At 44.6% G+C, this 21,542-nt stretch overlaps 1 protein-coding gene across 1 annotated transcript in view; it reads right to left on the reverse strand.

The window, feature by feature from the left end:
- LOC144093683 (uncharacterized) overlaps positions 1-21,542 on the reverse strand; it is a 28,148-nt gene that overhangs the window by 5,800 nt on the left and 806 nt on the right. Inside the window, exons 2-5 of the mRNA XM_077627270.1 lie at positions 21,346-21,480; positions 18,003-18,149; positions 15,116-15,227; positions 7,980-8,124 (exon numbers count right to left, since the gene is read on the reverse strand). Coding sequence (XP_077483396.1) covers positions 7,980-8,124; positions 15,116-15,227; positions 18,003-18,149; positions 21,346-21,480 — 539 coding nt within the window. The remainder of the gene's footprint in view (positions 1-7,979; positions 8,125-15,115; positions 15,228-18,002; positions 18,150-21,345; positions 21,481-21,542) is intronic.

Raw genomic sequence — 21,542 nt, forward strand, 5'->3', positions numbered from 1 at the left:
CAGAAGGCCAACACTTCATACATTCCAGCACAATAAAGATGGTAAGATGTCAAATGTACACCGTTTCTTATTTTTATTTTATTTATTTATTGATACTGTCAGCCGTAAGGCCGTTACAGGGTGGATGCATACAATTGAATACGTACACACAGCCACAAGTACACAAAGCCACAAGTACAAGATTTATACAACTTAAAATCATCAATTATTTTGCCAGCAGATAAAGCCACAAGTGCCTGATGTAGGTTAATGTTCAAAATAATACACTCAGTTTCAGACCACCGAGGATCGGAACCGCAGGTGAAGAACATAATGATTGACAGCAAAGACAAATGGCTTCTATAGGCTTAAATAACGGGACAGATAAGTTTCAAATTGGTGTAGATTGTCTGCTTGTAAAAGGTCCTGGGGCAAGGAATTCCATTCATCTATGGTTCTGGGGAAGAAGGAGTATTTAAATGAATTGATTCTGGCCGTCATGGGTGTGACCTGATCTTTGTGAGAAGATCTCACAGCTCTAGAGGAACGTTGTGTCATGTAAACGCTTATGTTCAAGTTGAAGTGGTTAGTATATAGCAGATAAAACATTTTCAGCCTGGCAACTTTCCTTCGCTTTGAAAGTTGAGGCAAGTTTAGTTCATGAAGCATGTCAGTCACTGAATCTGTAGATCTATATTTGGACAGAATGAATCGAGCCGCCCTTCGCTGAACTTTTTCTATCCTGTCAATTTGGTTTTTCTGATGTGGATCCCATATTACGCTTGCATATTCCAGTGTCGGTCGTACCAGTGTGAGATAAGCTGTTAGTTTTGCTTTTGTAAAAGCAAGCTTCAGTTTTCTTCTTATGAACCACAATTTTGTTTATGAACCACTACTGAAAACAGTTTTTGGTCAACTCTTCTTGGGTTTTCTTCAGCATGACCAATTCATAAAAACTTGCGAATTCCATAAACCTATGTACAAACAGTCATTGACAAAATACGGGATGCGAGTTCTGTGGGAAAAATTCATTTTTGCGAGGCCAGGCAAACCAGTTCATTAGAGAGCCCAGAAACATGAGCTGACATGTGTGCTTTGAATGAATGCCACCTGATTTGGTAGCAAGAAAACGCAACTTTTTTTTCCCTGCAAATCCACATCCATAGACTTTTGTCCCCTACACTACTGTACATCATCCAATACTTTGGGGGATGCTCATGCTTTTGTGGCTGAAGATAGCTTCAGGTGCAAAAGATAATCTTAATTTGCACATCCAGCACTATGAGCATCACAGGCAAAAATCAGGACTCAAAGAGGGCTAGCAGACAGCACAGTATTGCAATATAGGGACCGAGCAGTAAAAAATATCTAAAAGATGCAGGTGTACAGAGTCAACTGTTTACAAATGAAGAAAATGTCAAAAAAAAGAACAAAATTACAAAGACAGTGCATAAAGCCTCTTTGTAGCCTAAGCAGATGGGTGGATTGGTCAAGCTTAAAGGAAGACCCGGGGTTTATTGGAGATTTTGAGTTGATAGTCGCATCACACTCCTTAGAGTCGCCTACCTCTGCTACAACAAACCGTTTTCCAATACATCGAGTTCAACCATTTTGAAACAGCGAAAACAGAAAACCGAAATCAGAACTCAGTCCGTGGCCAGGGACGATCTTTCCCTTGGTGCGGCAATGATGTTACAAACATTACTAGAAAAACGCTCGCATGTGAGTTGAATGGCTGAATTAGCAACTGAAAACGAGTCATTTCATAAAATGACCGAGACGGGAAGCCTCGAAATTTTGTTACTAAAGAGGAAAGAAGGTATTAACACGGCTAGATTGTAGGTATGTGACACTGGAAATGTAGTGTTGCTCGTAGAAATTACCTGCAACTGAGAATATGGAAACAGCGAACATTAAAATCGGCATGCGCTGGAATGTAACATCGTATGCCTACCAAACTTGGTTAATGTAGTCGGGAACAAGAGACAAATCTTAGATTAAGTACCATTAGAACATGGCAACCTAACAAAAAACCCTAGAGCTGCCCTTTACGGTGTCCTAATTATAAAACTGCTGAAATAAATGCTGTAACTCGGTTTCAAAGGCACAGCCCAAAGATCTTCAATGTGACAGGAAGCTAGAAAGGGCTGCAACCCTTTTCAAAACAGAATAGGTTTGGTTTATGGGGGTTTAACGTCCCAAAGCGACTCAGGCTATGAGAGACGCCGTAGTGAAGGGCTCCGGAAATTTCGACCTCCTGGGGTTCTTTAACGTGCACTGACATCGCACAGCACACGGGCCTCTAGAATTTCGCCTCCATCGAAATTCGACCGCCGCGGCCGGGATCGAGCCCGCGTCTTTCGAGTCAGCAGCCGAGCGCCATAACCACTCAGCCACCGCGGCGGCTTTCCGAAACAGAGTAGAAGGTGCTCAGAACCTACACATGCAAAGGCATCAGGAAGAGTACAGCACTGCTCGATAAAAATCAAGCTAGAGGTAGAACGACATGACTCGAGATTATTCTTGATGTGCTTCTTACAGTATCCATGCCAGCATACTGTAAAGAGACGTGAGCAATCAAACTATGTGCAAACGTAAGCTTAGTTTTGTTTTCCTGAACCCAGAACCAATAAGAAAATGACTACTTTGTTGTTGTTAGTGACTATTTATTAATAAAATAACAATGGAAGGAAAAGATGTTGCCAGCCACAGCATCTGCTATCGAAACATGGAGCACCTGAGCTGCGACTAGCGGAAATAAAAGGACAGGGAGAGGTAAAGAAAGGGGGGAGCGATAGTAAGAAAGGATAGGGGTAGGGGTAATAAAGTAGAAACTCAATAAACGGAAGTCGGTTAAACGGAACCAACGCTTAAGTGGAACAAACGCCTTGCAGTTGGTTGTTTTGTATTAAGGCAATGTAAAAAAAATCTCGTTAATTGGAACAAAAATTTTCCGACCACCGTATAAACGGAACCGAAAATAGGCTCGAAACCACAACTTGACGTGAACGCGCAGCCCCATCGCGGTACGCATCACTGCCCCTCGCCTCCCCCCTCTTTCAGATTTCCGTCTTTGGGTGTTTCCGGTTTTCTCACACACTGCAACCGCATCGCTTGCTTTCTGTCACGGTGTGCTTGCAGTTGTGTTCAGCTAGGCTTAAGCCTTACATCCGCTGTTGAGAGTCGTCTGCGACATTTCGTCACGAAGTCACCATCCGATGGCAGCGCAGAAGCGACCTCACAATGCCCTTACATTAGAAAGGAAGGTGGAGAAAATCAACGACTTCGAGAGTGGTCGCTTCACAAAAACAGCGCTTGCGATGAACTACGCTGTCCCCAAGAGCAGCCTCACGAGGATACTTTAGGACAAGGATAAGCTGCGGCAGGCTTTCAGGACGTCACGCTTTGGCCCTCAAAGAAAACGACTGCGGGTGGCCAACCACGAAGATCTGGAGAAGTGTCTGGTGGTTTGACTGCGGAGAGCCCGCAGTGAAGACATTCCGATCAGCGGGCCACTCATTCACGCGCAAGCAGAAGAATTTGTTCTGCAGCTCGGCATCGAAGGTTTCTCGTGCAGCGAAGGGTGGTTAACGGGATTTAAAGATCGGAATAGCATAGTGTGTCGTGCCGTTTCAGGGGAGGCTGCCGCTGCAGACACGACAGCATGCGGGGACTGGCGAGCAAGACGGCTCCCCAAAATTCTGAAGAAGTAAGCAGCCTGTCTAGTATGGGTGGCACCATCCAAGGAAAACGGTTGCGAGAGCTAAAACAAGCAAACATAAAGTCCTTTTTCACAAGCCAATAAATTGCAGTTCCCACTGATTTCCACGGAATAAGTGGACTATTGACATTTTTTTTAAATTTCAGTAGTGCTTTGAAAAAACAAAGTTCACTGCTTACTGCTTTTGTGCAATAAAGTTTGTGCCCATAGTGTACCGTTCTCTTTATTATCTAGATTTTGCATTTGAGATCCGCTTCCGCGGAGACTGCCAACTGCGCGCACACCTGCCTCGTCGGGACCAAGCAGCGCGCAACAGATTGCGAAATCCTGAACCTTCTCTCTCTAAACGAAACTGCTGATAAATGGAACATATTTTCCCGGTCCCTTGGGGTTCCGTTTAACGAGAGTCCACTGTATGCACTATGTACAAATAAAGAATATGGAAATACTACTTTGGGAGTATCCTACTTTGGTAAAGTGGTAATGTGCTATGCCACATTTTATATTTGGAAGATGACCAAACAAAATATATGAGCACAGATGGCTGTTTGGTTCCTTCATCCTACAATGCCAGCATTTTGGGACAGGAACTGGTTATCACACGAGGCAACTGTCACGCAGTCAAACATGCAGACACATGGCCCCTCAAAACATGCTTAGTTTGATTAATGACTGCCTGTAAAGTAAAGTAGTCTGCAATAGCCAATTACAACGTGATTAATCCCATAAAAAGGTGGGTAAGAGAAAGCTTAGGGTCCAATCATGCATTGGTTGACCGTATTTATTCGAGTAACTCACGCCCCAATTATATATTACACGAATTTATTTTTAAAATTTATGCTCCCTACAGCACCAGACCACCAGTACGCATGTGGATGCATGCAGAGAAGGCCCGGGAAGGCTTGCGCGGCCGCGTCGCTGTGTGCGGCTGTGAAAGGTGCGAGTGGCAAGGGCACCCCACCAAGAAAGCCACATCACTCAAAGGAAGACGTCACTGCCAAAGCCAAGCCAAAGCAAAGTCATTACTGATGAGTGCAAGGAATGAGCACGACTGGCTTTTTTGGGCAAGAGTGCAAGACTAGGGTGTCGGAACCAGCATGCCTCCATCAACACACAAGTGGAAACGAGTCAGCATCACCTAAATAGCCATGGAGAAGATAACAATGTCATAATGGAAGGAAATAACAGCAGAAACGGTCACAGTGCATCCTTCCCTTAGAAATTCAAAGGTCACAACGCACAATATACCGTATTGCTGCATATATCGACTTTTTTCTAGAAAAATGACCATTCGAAATTAAGCAGTGAACATATTGGGGGGCCTAACATAGTTTTGCCTGAGCCATGGGTTGTACGCGTCCCATGCGATGCCCATTCCAAGCATGATACATGGAGCTCCGTGCGTGAAACAAAAAAGTTACCGTATAAACGCGTGTAAGGGCCACACCCGTGTAAGGGCCGCACCCCGTATTCCCAAACGAAATATTTAAAAAAAAAAAAATCCGTGTAAGGGCCGCACCCAAACTTTCCAGGAAACACACAAGAATAGCCTTCGAAATACATGCGCACAGGAGCTTCGAGGTGCTTGCTGCCCATGGATGGCGCCCGAGGGCGCGGGTCATCATCATCATCTTTTCTTCTGCCGCGAGCTTCTGCTACTGTACTTCCGCTATCCGTATCGGCATCGGTATCGCCAGGTCTAACTTTGTTCTGTTCTGGCTGTCAAAGCATGCGCTTTTTGGTGGTTGTGTTAGCGTGGTCGCTCGGCATAGCTGTTGCTCTCGTGCGCTGTTGTTCTTCACTTTTTCATGAACTGCCTCCAAGCATTGTCAATGTTGCACGATGGGCAAGCACCTCAACAGCTACACGGCGGGCTTTAAACTTAAAGTAGTGGAGTTCGCTCTCGGACACGGCAAGCGTGCCGCGGGCAGAAAATTTGATGTGGACGAGAAGTGTGTCCGACGGTGGTGCGGACAAAAGGATGCGTTGAAGAATACCAGCTCCAAAAAGCGCGCTTTCCGAGGCAAGCCATGCAAATTTCCTGAGCTAGAAGAAGAGCTGCTATGCTATTCAATGGAAGTGCGGAACAACGGCTACGCGTTGACAACGGACATGCTGCGCGTGAGGGCACAAGCCTTGGCGCGTGCTAAAAGCATACCTCATGAGGACTTCAAGGCTAGTGCCGGCTGGGTACGAAGATTTCTGAAGAGGAAGGACCTATCATTTCGGCGAAGGACCACGCTGTGCCAGCGGCTGCCCCTCGACTACACCAACAAGGTGCTCAGCTTTCAGAAGTACGTCATCGGTCTGCGTCATGAGCACAACTATATATTTTCGCAGATAACGAACGCCGACCAGACCCCCGTGTGGTTCGACTGTCCCGAGAGCTGCACAGTTGAACTGAAAGGAAAGAAGAGTGTTTTCGTGCGGACAACCGGCGCGGAGCGCCAACGGTGTACCGTTATGCTGTGCGTCACCGCGGAAGGGCGGAAGCCGCCCCCCTATGTCATCCTGAAAAGAAAAACAATTCCTAAAGGCGTTTTCCCCAAGGGAATTGTAGTTCGCGCCCAAGAAAAGGGCTGGATGGATGATGAGCTTGTGCTCGACTGGGTAAAAAGCGTTTGGGAGAAGCGCCCAGGCGCCATGCTGGCCCGACGATCGCTCCTCGTCTTGGACAGCTTCCACGGTCTCTTGACGGGTAGGGTTAAGGAACGCCTGCGCGGTATCCGCACAGACATGGCCGTGATACCGGGCGGCCTCACCGGCATGCTGCAACCCCTGGATGTAAGCGTCAATCGGCCTTTTAAGGTTGAATTTCGAAGGCAGTATTCGGAATGGATGGCCAATGGCAATCATGACGAGACGCCGACAGGGCGGCTTAAGAGGGCACCGCTCGCGACTGTGCTTGGATGGATTTTGTACGCGTGGAATTCCGTGTCGACCGACATTGTAACCCGGAGTTTCAAAGCGACCGGAATTTCAAACAGTTTAGACGGGACCGAAGACGACTTTCTGTGGGCTGAACATTTACCTGAACACAGCACCAGCTCGGAGTCTGAAGACTCCGTGAGTGATGCCTGAACGGTAAATAAATGCCGTGCATTTCAGATTGGTTTGCTTTCACTTGAAAAAAAAAAATTTTTTTCGAAAATCGCGTGTATGGGCCGCACCCCGAAATTTGCCCCCCGAATCTGGGAAAAAAAGTGCGGCCCTTACACGCGTTTATACGGTACTTCGTTTGTAAATTTGTTGAGGCAAAAAAAAAAATTACAGTCGGTTTAGCTTACCAGGCCAAATGCAAAGCATGCGCACTAGCATGTTGCGTTTCATTCCATAGGGCACCATTAGTAGTAGCGCACTATTAAATTTTAGGACCGCTTAACGCACCTTAAAAGGGCAATGTGATAGCGGTGTGTTCTGGATCCACTGCGCAAAAATGGAAGTTGATGAAGATGATGCCATGCAATGCACAGCGTGAGAGAGTGGCAGGTAAACATGTGGGGTGATTGGTTGTGGCGATAGCATAGTGCTCTCGTGCAAAGCTGATCCGTTTGAGCCGCCGTGGGTTCCAAACCCAGCCACGGCAATGTTTATTTTATTTCTGCAGGTCTAGCCGGCTTCAGACAAACAGCCAATGGGTTTCTCCGAGATTGAAGCCTTAGCACTACCGCACAAAAAAAAAAAATCCTCATCATTTACCCAGATCCCTCGTGCTGGCGGTCGTTTTCCTGGATGAACAGTTGTGAGAGTAAACTTCCAGGGCCCACAGAAATCCAAAACTACTGAACAGCTGGCAGTCAGCCAGGCCGCATGTGAAGGCGCCGTTTTATCGCCTTTTATCTCGATTTGCCCCTGACTGCTGGCTTCACGGCTGTGCATTTTTAATGTATTGCTTTGAGCTGCGTGCATGCCACAAAGCCATCCCACAGGGGACTGCATAACATGGGATGGGGCAGGACATAAATGTGGAGGGCGTGCACTGACTTATATTTGGAGTCAACATTTTTGCCAGCAAGTGGTGCAAGTTGGGGGGTTGATGTATAGGCGGCAATATGCGGTATATATTGCACATTACAACCTTTGTAGAGGTTTTTAGGACAAGTTCGCGAAATCTCATTTGTGCACCTTCTTTTTGAAGCCTTAAGGAAAAAAGAGAACAAATTACGCGAGTAAATATGGTAGGCGCTCGGGGACCAATAGAACACACCAAGGAATCTAATGGTTCTGCAAAGGTCGAGTTGAACCCCTGTTTTACACCAAGCTGAAATATTATTCCTACCTTGAGTGAAACAGCTGCTTCGTATGAGGGCAAGGTGTCCGAGCTCCAGGAGTCCTGAGTTCGGACAGGGGCATGCTCCCGGGTTCCTCTGGAATTTGTGCTGCTGCCACCTTGCAGGCTGCTCAGGAAGCCACTGCTGTTGGCCCTGCGCGCAGAAAACACTATCAATTTTTGCTTGACCGCGGCGGGCGGGAATGCTGGAAGATATCTGAATTGCATCAAGGCCTAGCCACGGCACTCTAAACAAACCAACCAGATTGGATCTGGCTGTGAGACATCATCTGGTGATTTATTATGCGATTTATTTATTACCTGGTGATTTTATTGCCTCTTAGCTCCCAGCAGAACATACTATAAGCACAAAATTATGCGTACATGAAACCATTCTTCTGGCCGATATTTTTCTTCCTCAGTTACTGGCTGCCAAGTTGGGGGTGGGGCATACTCTGGGGCGCTCGTTACACGAGTATATACAGTATTTTCTGCTATAAAAAAGTTCGAAACAACTGTGCCTTAGCAAGCAAAAAGGCAAAGAATCAGAGGCATCCAATTAAAGGCAGATGCAATATGTGCCATGTGACCATGTTCGTTTCACGCAAGAGAAGAAAAAGGTGCTATACAAAACATTTCGTAGTTTTAGGGATAACCTATAGTATTGTCAGGCTTGACACTGTGTTAATATGCATCTCAAAAACAACAGTTATTACCAAGATGACAGCCATCACATTTCACAGCACACTGCTGCAAGTGTCGTCGTCATCCTGCTTTTAAAGAAACAGCCATCCTAGGGTGACACTGAAAGCAACTGTCAGATGGAATACAGCAGACTCGTGATAAATCATACTTTCGATTATTTCAAATTAATTTCTATAATTTGGTTGGCTGTTCCTCTCTTCCTGTCCCCTCACCTCTTTTATTTCATTTCTCCATTCTGCCCACTATCTTTTATTTCTGCTGCCCCAGCTGAAGTGCTTCAGTATCGATGGCAGATGCCGGGATAACAAAAATATTTTCCTTCTTTCTTCTTATTATTTTAATAAACCGCTTACAACTACATCTTCAATGCATTTCCAAGCCGATTAGTTCGTGCTGCAATTTTTCTTAAATTCGATCAATTCAAACCTCCTTCGTCTTGCTCCAACGCTCCCGGCACGCGAAAGAGCGGCGACCGAGATCAGATGAGATCAAATTCGACGTGGCCTGAAGGGGGGAGTGTCGATTGGAGTTTCCCCGTCAGGGCATAGTTTCATTTTCTGCGCTTCGCTACCAGCCCATCAGTTTCGGACGCTAAATGGCACGTCACTGGTCGTTGTTTTTGTTTTTTTCTTAGAAGGTGTCTCGCCATGCCGGCTAAAATGTGCGTTACCCTCGAGTCGTCCACCTGCATGGTCCTGTGCATCGATAATGAGCGCTCGTTGCGTGGTGAAGCCTCCTCACATGTACACCACCGCGTGTCAGGAGGCTCCGCCGCTACTGCGGTGCATCTGTAGAGGAACTTTCTGGCAGGCTAGTTAGTACATTTCAATTGAATAGCGTGCACTAACAGGACGAACACAGGAAACTTGGAGAAGACGAAAGAAGCGCAACTTCCAACTTTAATAACAGTTGCGCTTCTTTCGTCTTCTCCAAGTTTCCTGTGTTCGTCCTGTTAGCGCACGCTATTCATCTGTAGAGATGCTGCGGAAGGCCTCACTCTTTTTGAACATGTTAAGTTAGGCCTAGGTGCCGGTGGCTCGTTTCCCCCTTCTGCCGAGAGTTGCCGCTTTCGCGGGGAGCCGAGAGGGGTCAGGACAATGACAGCGCGTTGCGCGCTTCGGACGATGTACAAGGCCTTGGGGACAAATGGGGAGAGAGTCCTTGAATGGCGGCACCACAGAGGTTGGCGAAGGCCGAAGACCTTCTGCCAATGAAAACGGACGAGCGCTCAAGTGAGGTCGTCATTAAAGCCGGCGGCTTCTTAAACAACCCTGCTGTCCAAATGAGTGATTTTTTTTTAAATATCAGTGGAGACGGTAAAGCTGATGCGGGTACACTTCGATGGGTTGCAAATGTAGCGAGCTGTATAGGTACCGTGCGCCCGCCAGCCGCCTCCACCGGCGGCGCTGCGTTCAGTGCCACCAACGGCCAGTTTGGCGTCCTGAGTGAGATGGCTCCGCGCCGTAGCAGACGATTTTCCGTGACTATATGGCAACAGGCACATGCACACCACTGCTTATAGAAGCTGGGTTCCTCTCTGCCTTTAGGATGACAAGTTTTTTTTCTAGGAAGGAATTCGGCTGTAGGGCAAGCTTTTTTAATCCTGCCATGTTCACAACGTGAAAGAAACTTTGATGGAAGATGGGCGTGAAGTGTCAGCCCGATGCATTGCGCAGGCATGCGTCTCTGCACCCTCGAAATCAATAAAAACCCGCCGCGGTGCCTCAGTAATTACGGCGCTCAGCTGCTGACCCGAAAGATGCGGGTTCGATCCCGGCCGCGGCCGCGGAATTTCTATGAAGGCAAAATTCTAGAGGCCCGTGTACTGTGCGATGTCAGTGCACGTTAAAGAACCCCAAGTGGTTGAAATTTCCGGAGCCTTTCACTAAGGCGTCCCTCATAGCCTGAGTCGCTTTGGGACGTTAAACCCCCATAGACCAAACCATAAACCAAACCGAAATCAATAAACTTGAAGTAATATTCATTTTTTCGCTTAGAAAGTATTAAGGGTTCCACTTTCTAAAACAGCTGTCAGCGACCAGGCACCTGGTCGAAGCAACCTGCAGCTGCAAGGCAGGCGCTGCAGGAAAAAATAAACATCACGCGTCTGTGGCAGCTTTTTGGAGCGGAGTGGCACACTGTCAGAAACTAACCACCCTCAAGCATGAAGAATACCGAGCTGCAGGAAAGTGTACCCAAAATTTTTAAGGGTGGCCAAATCAGACAAGCTAGAAGGTATTAAAATCCTTTATGAAATCCTCTTCTCGAAAACAGTGATAAGCTTTTTACATTTCATGTGTATGAGGTTAATTTATCAATTTATCTCATGGCATCCTACATTGTGTATTAAGACAAAAGGAAAACAGCGATGGTTCTAAGACATTTTTGTGGGTGATAAGTTTTATGCTTGTTCTTTTTGGGCTCTGCGAAGCCAGTGAAGGTGGAGAATGTACACAACCATTTTGGGGGCATTAAATACGGCCTGAATGGCCTCTTGCGAGCCGATGAATTTGGAGAGTGCGAAGACCTTCCTACTAATGAAAACAATCAAGAAGGCACAATAGAAGTGTTTGAATAGGACAAGCGATCGTGGCCCGAATGCCCCAGCTATGAGACAGTGCTGAACGGCGCAACCTTGATATTGAAGAAACGGGATTTTGCGGCCAGGTTTGTTTACTTTGAGTTTATTGGAGAAAGCTGGATTTGAATGCTGATATGCATGAAAATGTACCTACTGAATATGTCTCAGTCTCTCAAATGTAGAAGCAGAAATATATCAAAAACATGTCATAGTAGCTCCAGAGAAGCTGGCCGAGCTCTTCGTAAGCGCGCAGAAGAACAAAGTTCATTGAAGAAAAGAAAGGATTCCACACACAACTTGAAGTAAGGAGACCACTCTTTAACTAAGAATTAATCAGAAATTACTGTGGTACGACATGATGTAATGGCCAACAGCACGTCGCATGACAACAACAAAAAAGGTTAAAGTGTAAAGTACATTCACGAAAGTATGCTTTGCTTAGAACAAACAACAAAAAGAGAGAGTATTACTTTTCGAGTAGCTGCACACGGCAAGGGGCGCATATTGTGCTTGGTAGAAGCGCTTGAATATGATTCATTACCGAGCACAGATGTAATTTTTTTTTTTTTTCAGGCACACAAAGTATTTTCCTGCCGACCCGAAAATTTAGAACACAGAGCAAGATCGCTTATCTTCGCGAGATATTTCACAGGGCCAGCTGAGCGATATGGAATCACAATAGAAGTAAAAGCTCGACTTGTGTTCTAGAATGAAAAGGACGTTTCCATTTCCCTTTTCGGTCGGGAAGCTTTAGGTAAAACTTGTCATAGGTGAATTCCGGAAAGTGCTGTTGCAGCCAACAATACGACAATTTCTAGCAATTTTTACAAAGTTCATTGGTGCCTGAAATAATCTCACCGGCGTACCGCAAAATTCTGCTTCGCTCACTGCCACTCCGGAGAGTTCATGTCGCTATCTCAATGAACGCGCACGCCGTAGCTAATGGCGCACGTATCGCTCCAGAGTTAGATGCGTACGGTGTTTATACGAGAAACTGTGTGCCCTGCACGCTTCAGAGGTGCCTCGCCACTGAGCCGGGCTCTGGTGAGCCCTGGGCTCCACCCACTTGCAAGTAGGTTGCACTGCACTGCTAATGGTTAAAATTGAGCGAGAGCATAAACAGTAAGCTCCGTCCAAATACCGAAGGTTTTAAAACGAGCTGTAAACAAAGAAGTAGAAAGAGCGCATCGCATCCAGTCTTAGCCTCAGCCACATTTAAACCACCTTTTCTTTAAACCGCCTTTTCTTCAACTGACTTGTATCATGTCCCACCCTTAATAAACTATTTTGATTGTTAAGAAGTTGGAGTGATGCCCCAACCGGCAACGCATCGCCGGGCAAGCGGTGAAGGCGTGAAGTGCTTTCGTACCGTTAACCGCCGTGTGTGGTCACCGGCCATTGTGCCATCTTTATACATCGACCTCAACAAGGATCCGACAGCCCAACCAGGCCACCCATTGAAAGCTAACTAAGCAGTTCTGCTTTGATATTCTCGACAGCGGGCACGCACAAAACATTGATTGAATTGCGAAAAACCGTCATTTCCACGCAGTTTTGCACTTAAAAGCAGACGACCACTGCCTTTATTTTTTTCATCAGTTCAATTTGCTCCCATGTAAAACTGTTTCAGGAAGCTTTTCTTTTAGCCATTCGACTTTTCGACCTTCAGATGATTTGGACCTTTTTTTTATTCCTTCAGGTTTTTACCCTATTGCGAGAACAGTGCATTGATAACTTTTTTTTGTCCACACTTGAGTAAGCAAACTTATCACTGCCTTTCACCCATATTTTATGTTGTGCTAAAGCATTTAGCTACATTCGCATGAAGAAACAGATTCAAAATATTACTGCATAGAAAACTGCATTCAATATTTGATCATATTAAGGTACACTTCTGATAATACAAAAAAAAATCTCTGGTCCCTTGAAGTTTGAATTAACGAGAGTCTACTGTAATTGAGTGTTTTCCTGATACAAAAGGAAAATTCATGCACTAATCAACCATCAGTCGCAGTGACAAGGAGCTAGCATATCTAAGCAGTAGATGAAAATCATTCTCTCTAATTCCTTGCTTTTTGCAACCTTGATAAGTACATCCTGAGTGTACTTTCTTCACAGTTTTTCGTTCTCTGTAATTTCAAAGGCAGATTTAAGTTCTTGTATTCTTTGCATAAAGGTTTCGTTCCGAAAAAGTGCTTGTGTCATTTTGTCCCTCTTCTGCCTGAAATCTAAGGTTTGATAAAACATCGTCTGGTGAGGTAGCAAGTTCAATGCAACAGCAAAAAAAAAAAAGAAACACCAACCAATATAGATAGGTCACTGTGTCCTTTTTTCTGTTCAACTGAACCTTTTCTGTCTACTTGGTGTTTTGTGCATCTTCAAGGATGAAGCTATGACATTCTTGCTCTTTTTTCTTTAATGACAGTGTTCAGGGCACCCAGAACAACTAACAAATAACTTATTGTAGCACTGTTTTTTGCCTAGAGCACTGTATCCAGGACCAGCAACTTTGACACGTCCGCTAAGAAAACAGGAACTTGCTGCTCTGTCATCTACTGAAAATCACAGAACTGCAGTAAGTTTATGGTTTATGGGGGTTTAACGTCCCAAAGCGACTCAGGCTATGAGAGACGCCGTAGTGAAGGGCTCCGGAAATTTCGACCACCTGGGGTTCTTTAACGCGCACTGACATTGCACAGCACACGGGCCTCTAGAATTTCGCCTCCATCAAAATTTGACCGCCGCGGCCAGCATCGAACCCGCGTCTTTCGGGCCAGCAGCCGAGCGCCATAACCACTCAGCCACCGTGGCGGCTTAGAACTGCAATAAGTCTTGTGCTGTTGTAGGAACAAAAAATCTGAGGGAACTTTGAAAGATGCTTTTGTAAAAAACCAGGGCATTCAACTGGCTATACAACTATACAACCGCTGTGAATTGTTCGAAGTCAGCGCCCGCTTGTTGTTTGCATACCTTTCTTGTATCTTTGTCTGATTCAAACTACTAGAATATATTTCAGAAACGTGCCAACCAGCCCATGAGATGACACCTGTGACACCATCACACTGACATCGACAGCGAGTGTGCCCACCCTCATTTCTTTTTGCCACATCCAGTTCTGCAGTTCTGTCAATCATCGAATTCTCGGAGAGGCCTGCTCAAGCATCCTCTTGAGACACAGATGGTAAATCATGTAAACAATGATAATTCAAGTTCAGAAACATGACTGGAATATTTTTTGCTGCATTTCAAACTTTCGGCTGTATAGCAAAATATAAAATTTTCAAAGAACACAGGAGTTCCAATGCATGGTCCTATGTGTTGGGCGCACTCTTACATGAGAGTAACGGAGTAGATTCCAAGCGAAGGCAAGCGTAGCAGGGGGCGGCAGAAAGTTAGATGGGCGGATGAGTTTGAGGGGACCCGGTGGCCGCAGCTGGCAAAGGACAGGATTAATTTGAAGGGATATAAGAGAGGCCTTTGCCCTGCAGTGGGCATAGTCAGGCTGATGCTGATGATGGCATGAGTGCTAAAAGGTGGTTAAAAGTGCTTTACCGTTCTCTGAAATGCACTTGATTCTGCATTGGTTTCTTTAGCATAACCGTAAAACATGCTCCCACCGGCTCCTGCCTCTGAGAGCTCCTCAAGAAGGAAACACTGCCACCTTGAGAATACTCATTAGAGAACAGCACAAGTTCTAAACGTAGCTAAGAAGCAGCTTTCTAAGAGACCAAACCACAATTCATGGATGCCACGCCTGTAACTCCATTCTAATATCTTGAACAAATTTTCCATTGCCGGGTGCTACAAAGAACACAACTTTCATATATTGTCCATGCTTTAGTAAAAGGCAAACACTGACCGTTTGCAAAGGCGCCACAAAGCAAGGAAGCAACACAGCATGCTGGAGAGAGCCACTGAGACACCAACAGCCATGGGCAAAAGGATGTCCGGAGACACAGGAGCCAGCTTCACTGCAATGTAAACACAAGGTGCAAAAGAATCAAAACAGATTCGCTGATGCTTAGCTTAACTGGGCATGCAGCCAATAAAATGGCTAATTTGGTCAAAATTTTCTATCTCTCAATTTTTTCTTTGTAATTCTTGAATTCATCTGTCTCATAACAAAAAAATTACACCAAAATATGCAGTACAAATTTAGAGAAAGATGCTTTTTTGATGCGGATTCACTGAAAATTGAAAACATGTCTTGCTGGTGGCCATAGTGCATCAAGGATTTTCGTGGGTTTCTTACAATAGAGCACTGCCATCTTTGCATCGCCATGAAGAAGAGAGGTCAGAGGTTGCAATGCTGTATTTGTGTAACTAAAAGCTAAACCAGAGAAGCTGATAAATGAGGCCAATGAAGGAATAAATTGTAATGTTCATTTTCTCAGCTTTGACTTTTTTTGAGTGCTATCACTCATCACTTCGGAATTTTGCAACGAATAACAATAAAAGGGTTCTTTTTTTTCTTTGTGCATGAATTCTGAGATGTTAAGGAGTGTATTAAAATCTCTATTTTTCTATGTTTGCGTGCAATAGATTTTTGAAGTTATTTTTACAAGAGGTGTGTTCATGTAATTATGCAATGACCCCAATGACTTTCAACTTTGCTTTCCATGAGCATCGTCACAAAAAAAAAAAAAGAACTAATTGCTTTATTGCACAGGACGCAGTTTTGTGAACATGCCGACATACAAAAACTTGTCCACGTTCTCCTTAACTGTTTTATGCGTCGGGGATAAATTTATGGGGTGTTAATTATATTTACTGTGTACCACTAAAAGTTATCTTAATATAAAATGCATTTCTGAAATCAGCATGCATCAAATATGCTGACATTTCGTGCATGAACAATGAAAATAGTTTTAATTGCAGTGTAGCTAGAAGTATTTACCCAAGTCAACATGTGCACAAGTTGGGTGATCAGAGTTAGAGTGACTGATTTTCCTGAATAGCAAAATGCCTTACAACTACTGCATAATATGCTGCTTTAATCCTAGTAGCCAATCGGCTACTAATGCATTATAATGTTTTGATATGTGCATTAGTATTTTCATGAAACAGGTACTCACTTTAACCTATTTAGTTCTTTTTAGTTCTTTAGTTAAATTCAAATGGTGAACCATCCATTGCCCCACTGTGAAACCACAACGGTAGTTTCCCCATGCGCACAGAAAAGGCTCAACATGTCCTGATGAAGGACACTTAAGAGCTAAATGTCTCTGCATCACCTAAGTTTCTTTCCAGCAGCACTTCAGGACAATTTTCACAACAAATATAGAGCAAGGGTTCTCAGTGAACCTCAGTGACTTTCAAAAGGTACTGAGGATCTTCATGTCTTGGCTTCTATTCCTTCCTGCCTAAAATGCATGCAATAAAGAGCATGCAGACGTGCAACCCCCTCAAAAAACTGTCCGAATTCAAATGATAATGGCCAGCTGCAGAGTGAAACAGTTTGTTAAAAGCCACAGCAGTAGGATCAGGCCCAAAATAAGATAGGGAACGAAAAGCTGGGGGTTCAGACATGCATGAATTTAGGTGCTTGGAGAGTCCAAAAGTACCCTTAAGGAGCCGAAGGGTTTAACGAAACCCAGTTCGAGAACTCCCACCATACAGCCAGGCCTACTTGTAATGGCCCCCTTTATAATGAATGCTACATAAAAACAAAGGTGGCATGACCATCACAAAGCACGTCAAGGCGACGGCACTGAATCTCCAACGCAACAAACATCACAGGATTCATCCAACATCAACATAGGACGCAACAAACATCTGTGGACGCAGGATTCAATTGAAGCAAACATGCAGGCAACACAGACTAGCATGTGAAGCCATACGACCCCACTGCAGCTTCCTACTACAGATGTACTATCAGTGTCAGATGAAACATGAACAGGATAACTCTAATGCAAACAGAAGAATGCAAAAATAATTATACACTGGTAATAACCGTTATTTACGGCATAATTCTAACCTTATCGTACATTTTAAACTTAAGAGTCACCCCAGAAATAGTTTCTTTGGTTTGGTTTGGTTTGGTTTAGTTTGGTTTGGCTGAGCACAGCAACCATGAGTTGAGCAATGTGCAAGGTGGCCGTCCTGTTCATGTAGTGACACAGTTACAGATACTCTGCTCTCGTAGCTTTTCCTTCATTGCCACAAAAAGCAACTGGCGAGCGTGGTAGTCCTTTTCTGTGTGTTCAGTTGAGCACTCACCTCGAATCAGACAGCTCGTTACAATCATCGAAATCTTAGAAAAAAGCATTTGCTATATTTCATTCAATATTAGTAGTTTGCGTCGACTGATGTGGTTGTCAATAAATACTACTTAAAATAAAATTCAGACTACTCTGCCCTGATCTCCAGTTGCCAAAGACCTAAAGCTTTCACAAATAAAAAGCACATATGGTATCAAAAAAAAAAAAATACAGCTCATTCCTGCTTCATGCCAAAGCCCAAAAAGCCAGTGGTTTAGTAACCAGAATGATTACCTTTCTCCATTTGCTAGAGGACTAGTGCTGTGTATGTTGTTTCTTTTCTCTGTCCCGTGTTTTGCACTGTTTTCGACACTAATCATAAACCAAATGGCCCAACAATTCTCCCTTTTGCGGTTAACTCATTAAATGTTCAGCAGTTTGTTCTAAAGCAGTACGTCACATCTTGCACTTTTGCCTCTGTAGTCCAATGAGATAGATGAAATCCACAGATATTTAGCATGCACCCCCAGAAATAAATGTACTCACAGGGTTCACAGGATCTGGTCTCTTCATTGTAGATGTAATCATCATGGCACTCACAGCGGCTCTGAGATGATGTTCGAGAGCAGTACATGTTTTTGTCCATCTTAGTGCACTCTTTAGTGTCCATGCACAGTTCCAGATGTCGTCGTGCTAAGAAGGAAGTTAAACAAGACATGAAACGGCTCCGCAATTTCATAAACTATTGGTATAATATTGTATATGTGTGCTTTGACACCCAGAGTTGCATATGGGCCATGAGGGACACCTTACAGTAGGGCTCCATTGTAGTTTAGACCACCTGGGGTTTTTAACATGCACTGACATAACAGAACTCACGAGCAACATTGCATCTTTCCTGACTGCAAAAATGGCACCGATGTTACTCACACAGGTCTGTCATAGCAATATGCAGATACTTCCCATCTGCACATCTGAACTAACCCCCGAGACCACATCCATGAGCACTACCAATAAACATGCCGCTGACCTCCAGCTCTATCAAGTGATCTTGCACATCTCTCAACCAGGTGGTTTATTATGGCCTTATCTTCAGATACAAAACCGCTAAGCCTACCACAATGGCACCACTGCCCCAACCACCACCCCTTATTACCCAAGCCTAGCAAATATATCTGAAAGGCGAGCAAAACCAGCCTGCAGCATATGACCATCAGCAATTTTACATGCCACTGTTTCTGAACAGTCAACCCATGAATAAAACAGGGGTGGATTTATGAGCTACTCTTGGAGGTGGCAGTTAGAGGGGAAGGGGATGCCACACACACAATGCATTTCCCTCCATTCACAAAAAAAAAAAACGCAATGGCGCTCGCTTGAGCACTACGACGGATATGCATGAGCGATCACCGCTACAAACTACGCTCGCTGATCACACGCTGATTTCTTTTTAATTTTTAAATTTTTCATTCTTGGTGCCTCCGTTCTCGTCATCTTTAAATGCTGCGACATCAGTCATTCTCTACTTTACATTCACTGATCCATGAGAATACTCAAACCACTACTGGAACAGTGGGGCAGCAGTAAAACGATGTGCCACTGTCTTGAGATGGAAGGTGCTGCCATCGGTGGGGCTTTTGCAACCCAGGGTGCTCTTCCTGGGCAACCTTTCACAACCAATCATTAATTTACCTGCCATCTGCCATGACGGGCACTTTGCTCACAACCAAGTGGGCAGGGTGTCACTCATCAGGGCTTCACTTTCTCCACAACATGTGCCCCCTAATGCTCACACAATACAAAAAGCAATGCACAAGAGGGTAAGCATGGTTCTTGAATGGGCGCAGATTCGGTGGACCATGCATTAAGTTGGATGGCTGTGTCTGATCTTCAGCACACGATGCCAACAGTGTGCACTGAAATGTTAAAAACTTATATGTATTAGAATACTCTCTTTCACATTTTTTGGGTGTCTTGGATGAGTGGTAACTGGGTATAATGTACTATGGCATGTGCAGTGAGAATCACAAGCACAGGAACTGCTCAGTAACGACATATTGATGCTGGGCAACAGATAAGACCTTACGAAAGTGTGAATGAATCTTGCATGAAAGACAACCCCGCTAGGAAACCACTGAGATCACCCGTGTGACACCAGTGTAATACTGCCTGTCGTGGCAATTGAAGTTCATTAGCAAGCAAGCAGACCTTTTTGCTCATACTAAATAGCACTGGCTGCAACTATGCAGCAGTACTTTTCAGTTCGGCAACTATGTAGTTGCACCGCATATTTAACAGTAGTGCTAATAAGGGCTGATCACTGCACGTAAGATGACACACAGAAGTAGCTTGAAGACAAGACACATATATTAGTGTGGTCAGAGAAAAAGAAAGAAAAATAATGTTGCCCAGCCCGCACTGCCTAAGGCACAACGGGCTGAAGACGAGACACATCGAGAACAGGCAAGACAAGATGCTAGTCTGAATAACAGCTATGTGCTTATTGTTTGCAAACATGACAAATATGTGCACAAGGCAACTAAACAATAAAACAAAATCAGAAACGCAACAGGCTTTCAGTCACATACAACAGTATAATACATACATGCAAACGCTCCCCTTGAAATATATTGTAAAGGCTTCATATACTTCGCATGCAGTTTTTTTTTTATGGTGTCTTTAGTTAGCATTCAGGGCAAGAATTGCATGAGCAGAACGGTTGCTGATTGGAAATCCCGTGAGTAAGCGAGTGAGCAAGTATTCTCATGCAATCTGCAATTGAGGTACCAACTATTTTGGCCTATAAAACAATGCTTGCAGAAGAGGGAGATATTGTGCACTGCTTGACTGCACTATACTTCATCTAACAAGTAGTTGACACTGGAGTGGAAGCTATCAGGGTGAATCAATGGCTTCCAGACCTGTATGGATGGCTCACGGGAAGAGCACACTTGTGGAACCAGTTTTCTCACGCTCATAGCTGCCACTGAACTGTGAACTACTAGTGGGATGGAGTACAGTACCAGTTAAGATGCCCAATGACAAAGCCTCGTTCTTTTTCTTTCCTTCATTTACTCTTTGGTGCAAACCTTTTGTTTCTAAAAGAAAACATTCGACAGAGGTCTGTCAGGTTGGGAAAGGAATTTGATATGCCTCTTATTTTCAATGTGGCAGCTAGTGAAAGCGTGAGAACAGCAGACTTGCAGAAGCCATAGCCTCGCAACTGTACCTTTCAACCCAGCTCAAAAGGAGTATTTGGAAAGAAACTGGCTCCGAAAGTGGACACTCTCGGGATTAAAGTGAAAATCCATGTATCAATTCCATTCGACAAGATGACACCAACATGTAGCTGAAGCCCCCAAAGGCAAGCTGCATGCAAAGGAAGTAATGACAGCCCTAGTAACGAGCAAAAAATCTATGAAACCGATATTGCTTTATATAGATATCCGGACTGTGAAAAAGGTCACATGATGGTACACAAATTAAACGGAATAAATCTTGGCATTGCAAAGAGATAGGCACAATTTGCATCTAAAAACACGGTCGGTAGTATGCCTCGACCAGTTTATTTAGCAACACAGCGTAGTGGGCGAGTTGGTATTGCATCTTAAGGAACGAAACAGCGCAATTAAAACGAAGGACCAGAAAAGGAGGTACACGGACTTATTTAATTGGTTAGGAATTGAATTGGTCCCAGTTGGAACCAAATGCGAATTGTTCCACAAACCACTTAAGCTGGTCAAGATTTTCACCTGGAAATGCAAGTCCTCAACCAGTTTCGCCACGCTTCCTAGCTGAGGTTCGTTGTAAAACTAAGTACACATGTGCTACATTTTTGTAGCTGCGCGCACTTAACGGTGCCCAAAGACACCATCATGTCACTGCTTACCTTTAACGCACTTGCGATCAGATATCTGCACAGGGTAGTCCGGCTTGCATCTGCAGATGTTGTTGGAATCGCAGAAAGCGTGCCTTGCGAGGCAGAAACTAATGAACGTGCATTTGCTTCCAATCTGCGCACAACCTGCACGAAAGGGAAGGATGCTCGCACGCACGTCGCCAACAGACAGCTGTCGCAAATCAACA

Source organism: Amblyomma americanum, chromosome 6 (genome assembly GCF_052857255.1).
Source record: "Amblyomma americanum isolate KBUSLIRL-KWMA chromosome 6, ASM5285725v1, whole genome shotgun sequence".
Taxonomy (NCBI): Eukaryota; Metazoa; Arthropoda; class Arachnida; order Ixodida; family Ixodidae; genus Amblyomma; species Amblyomma americanum.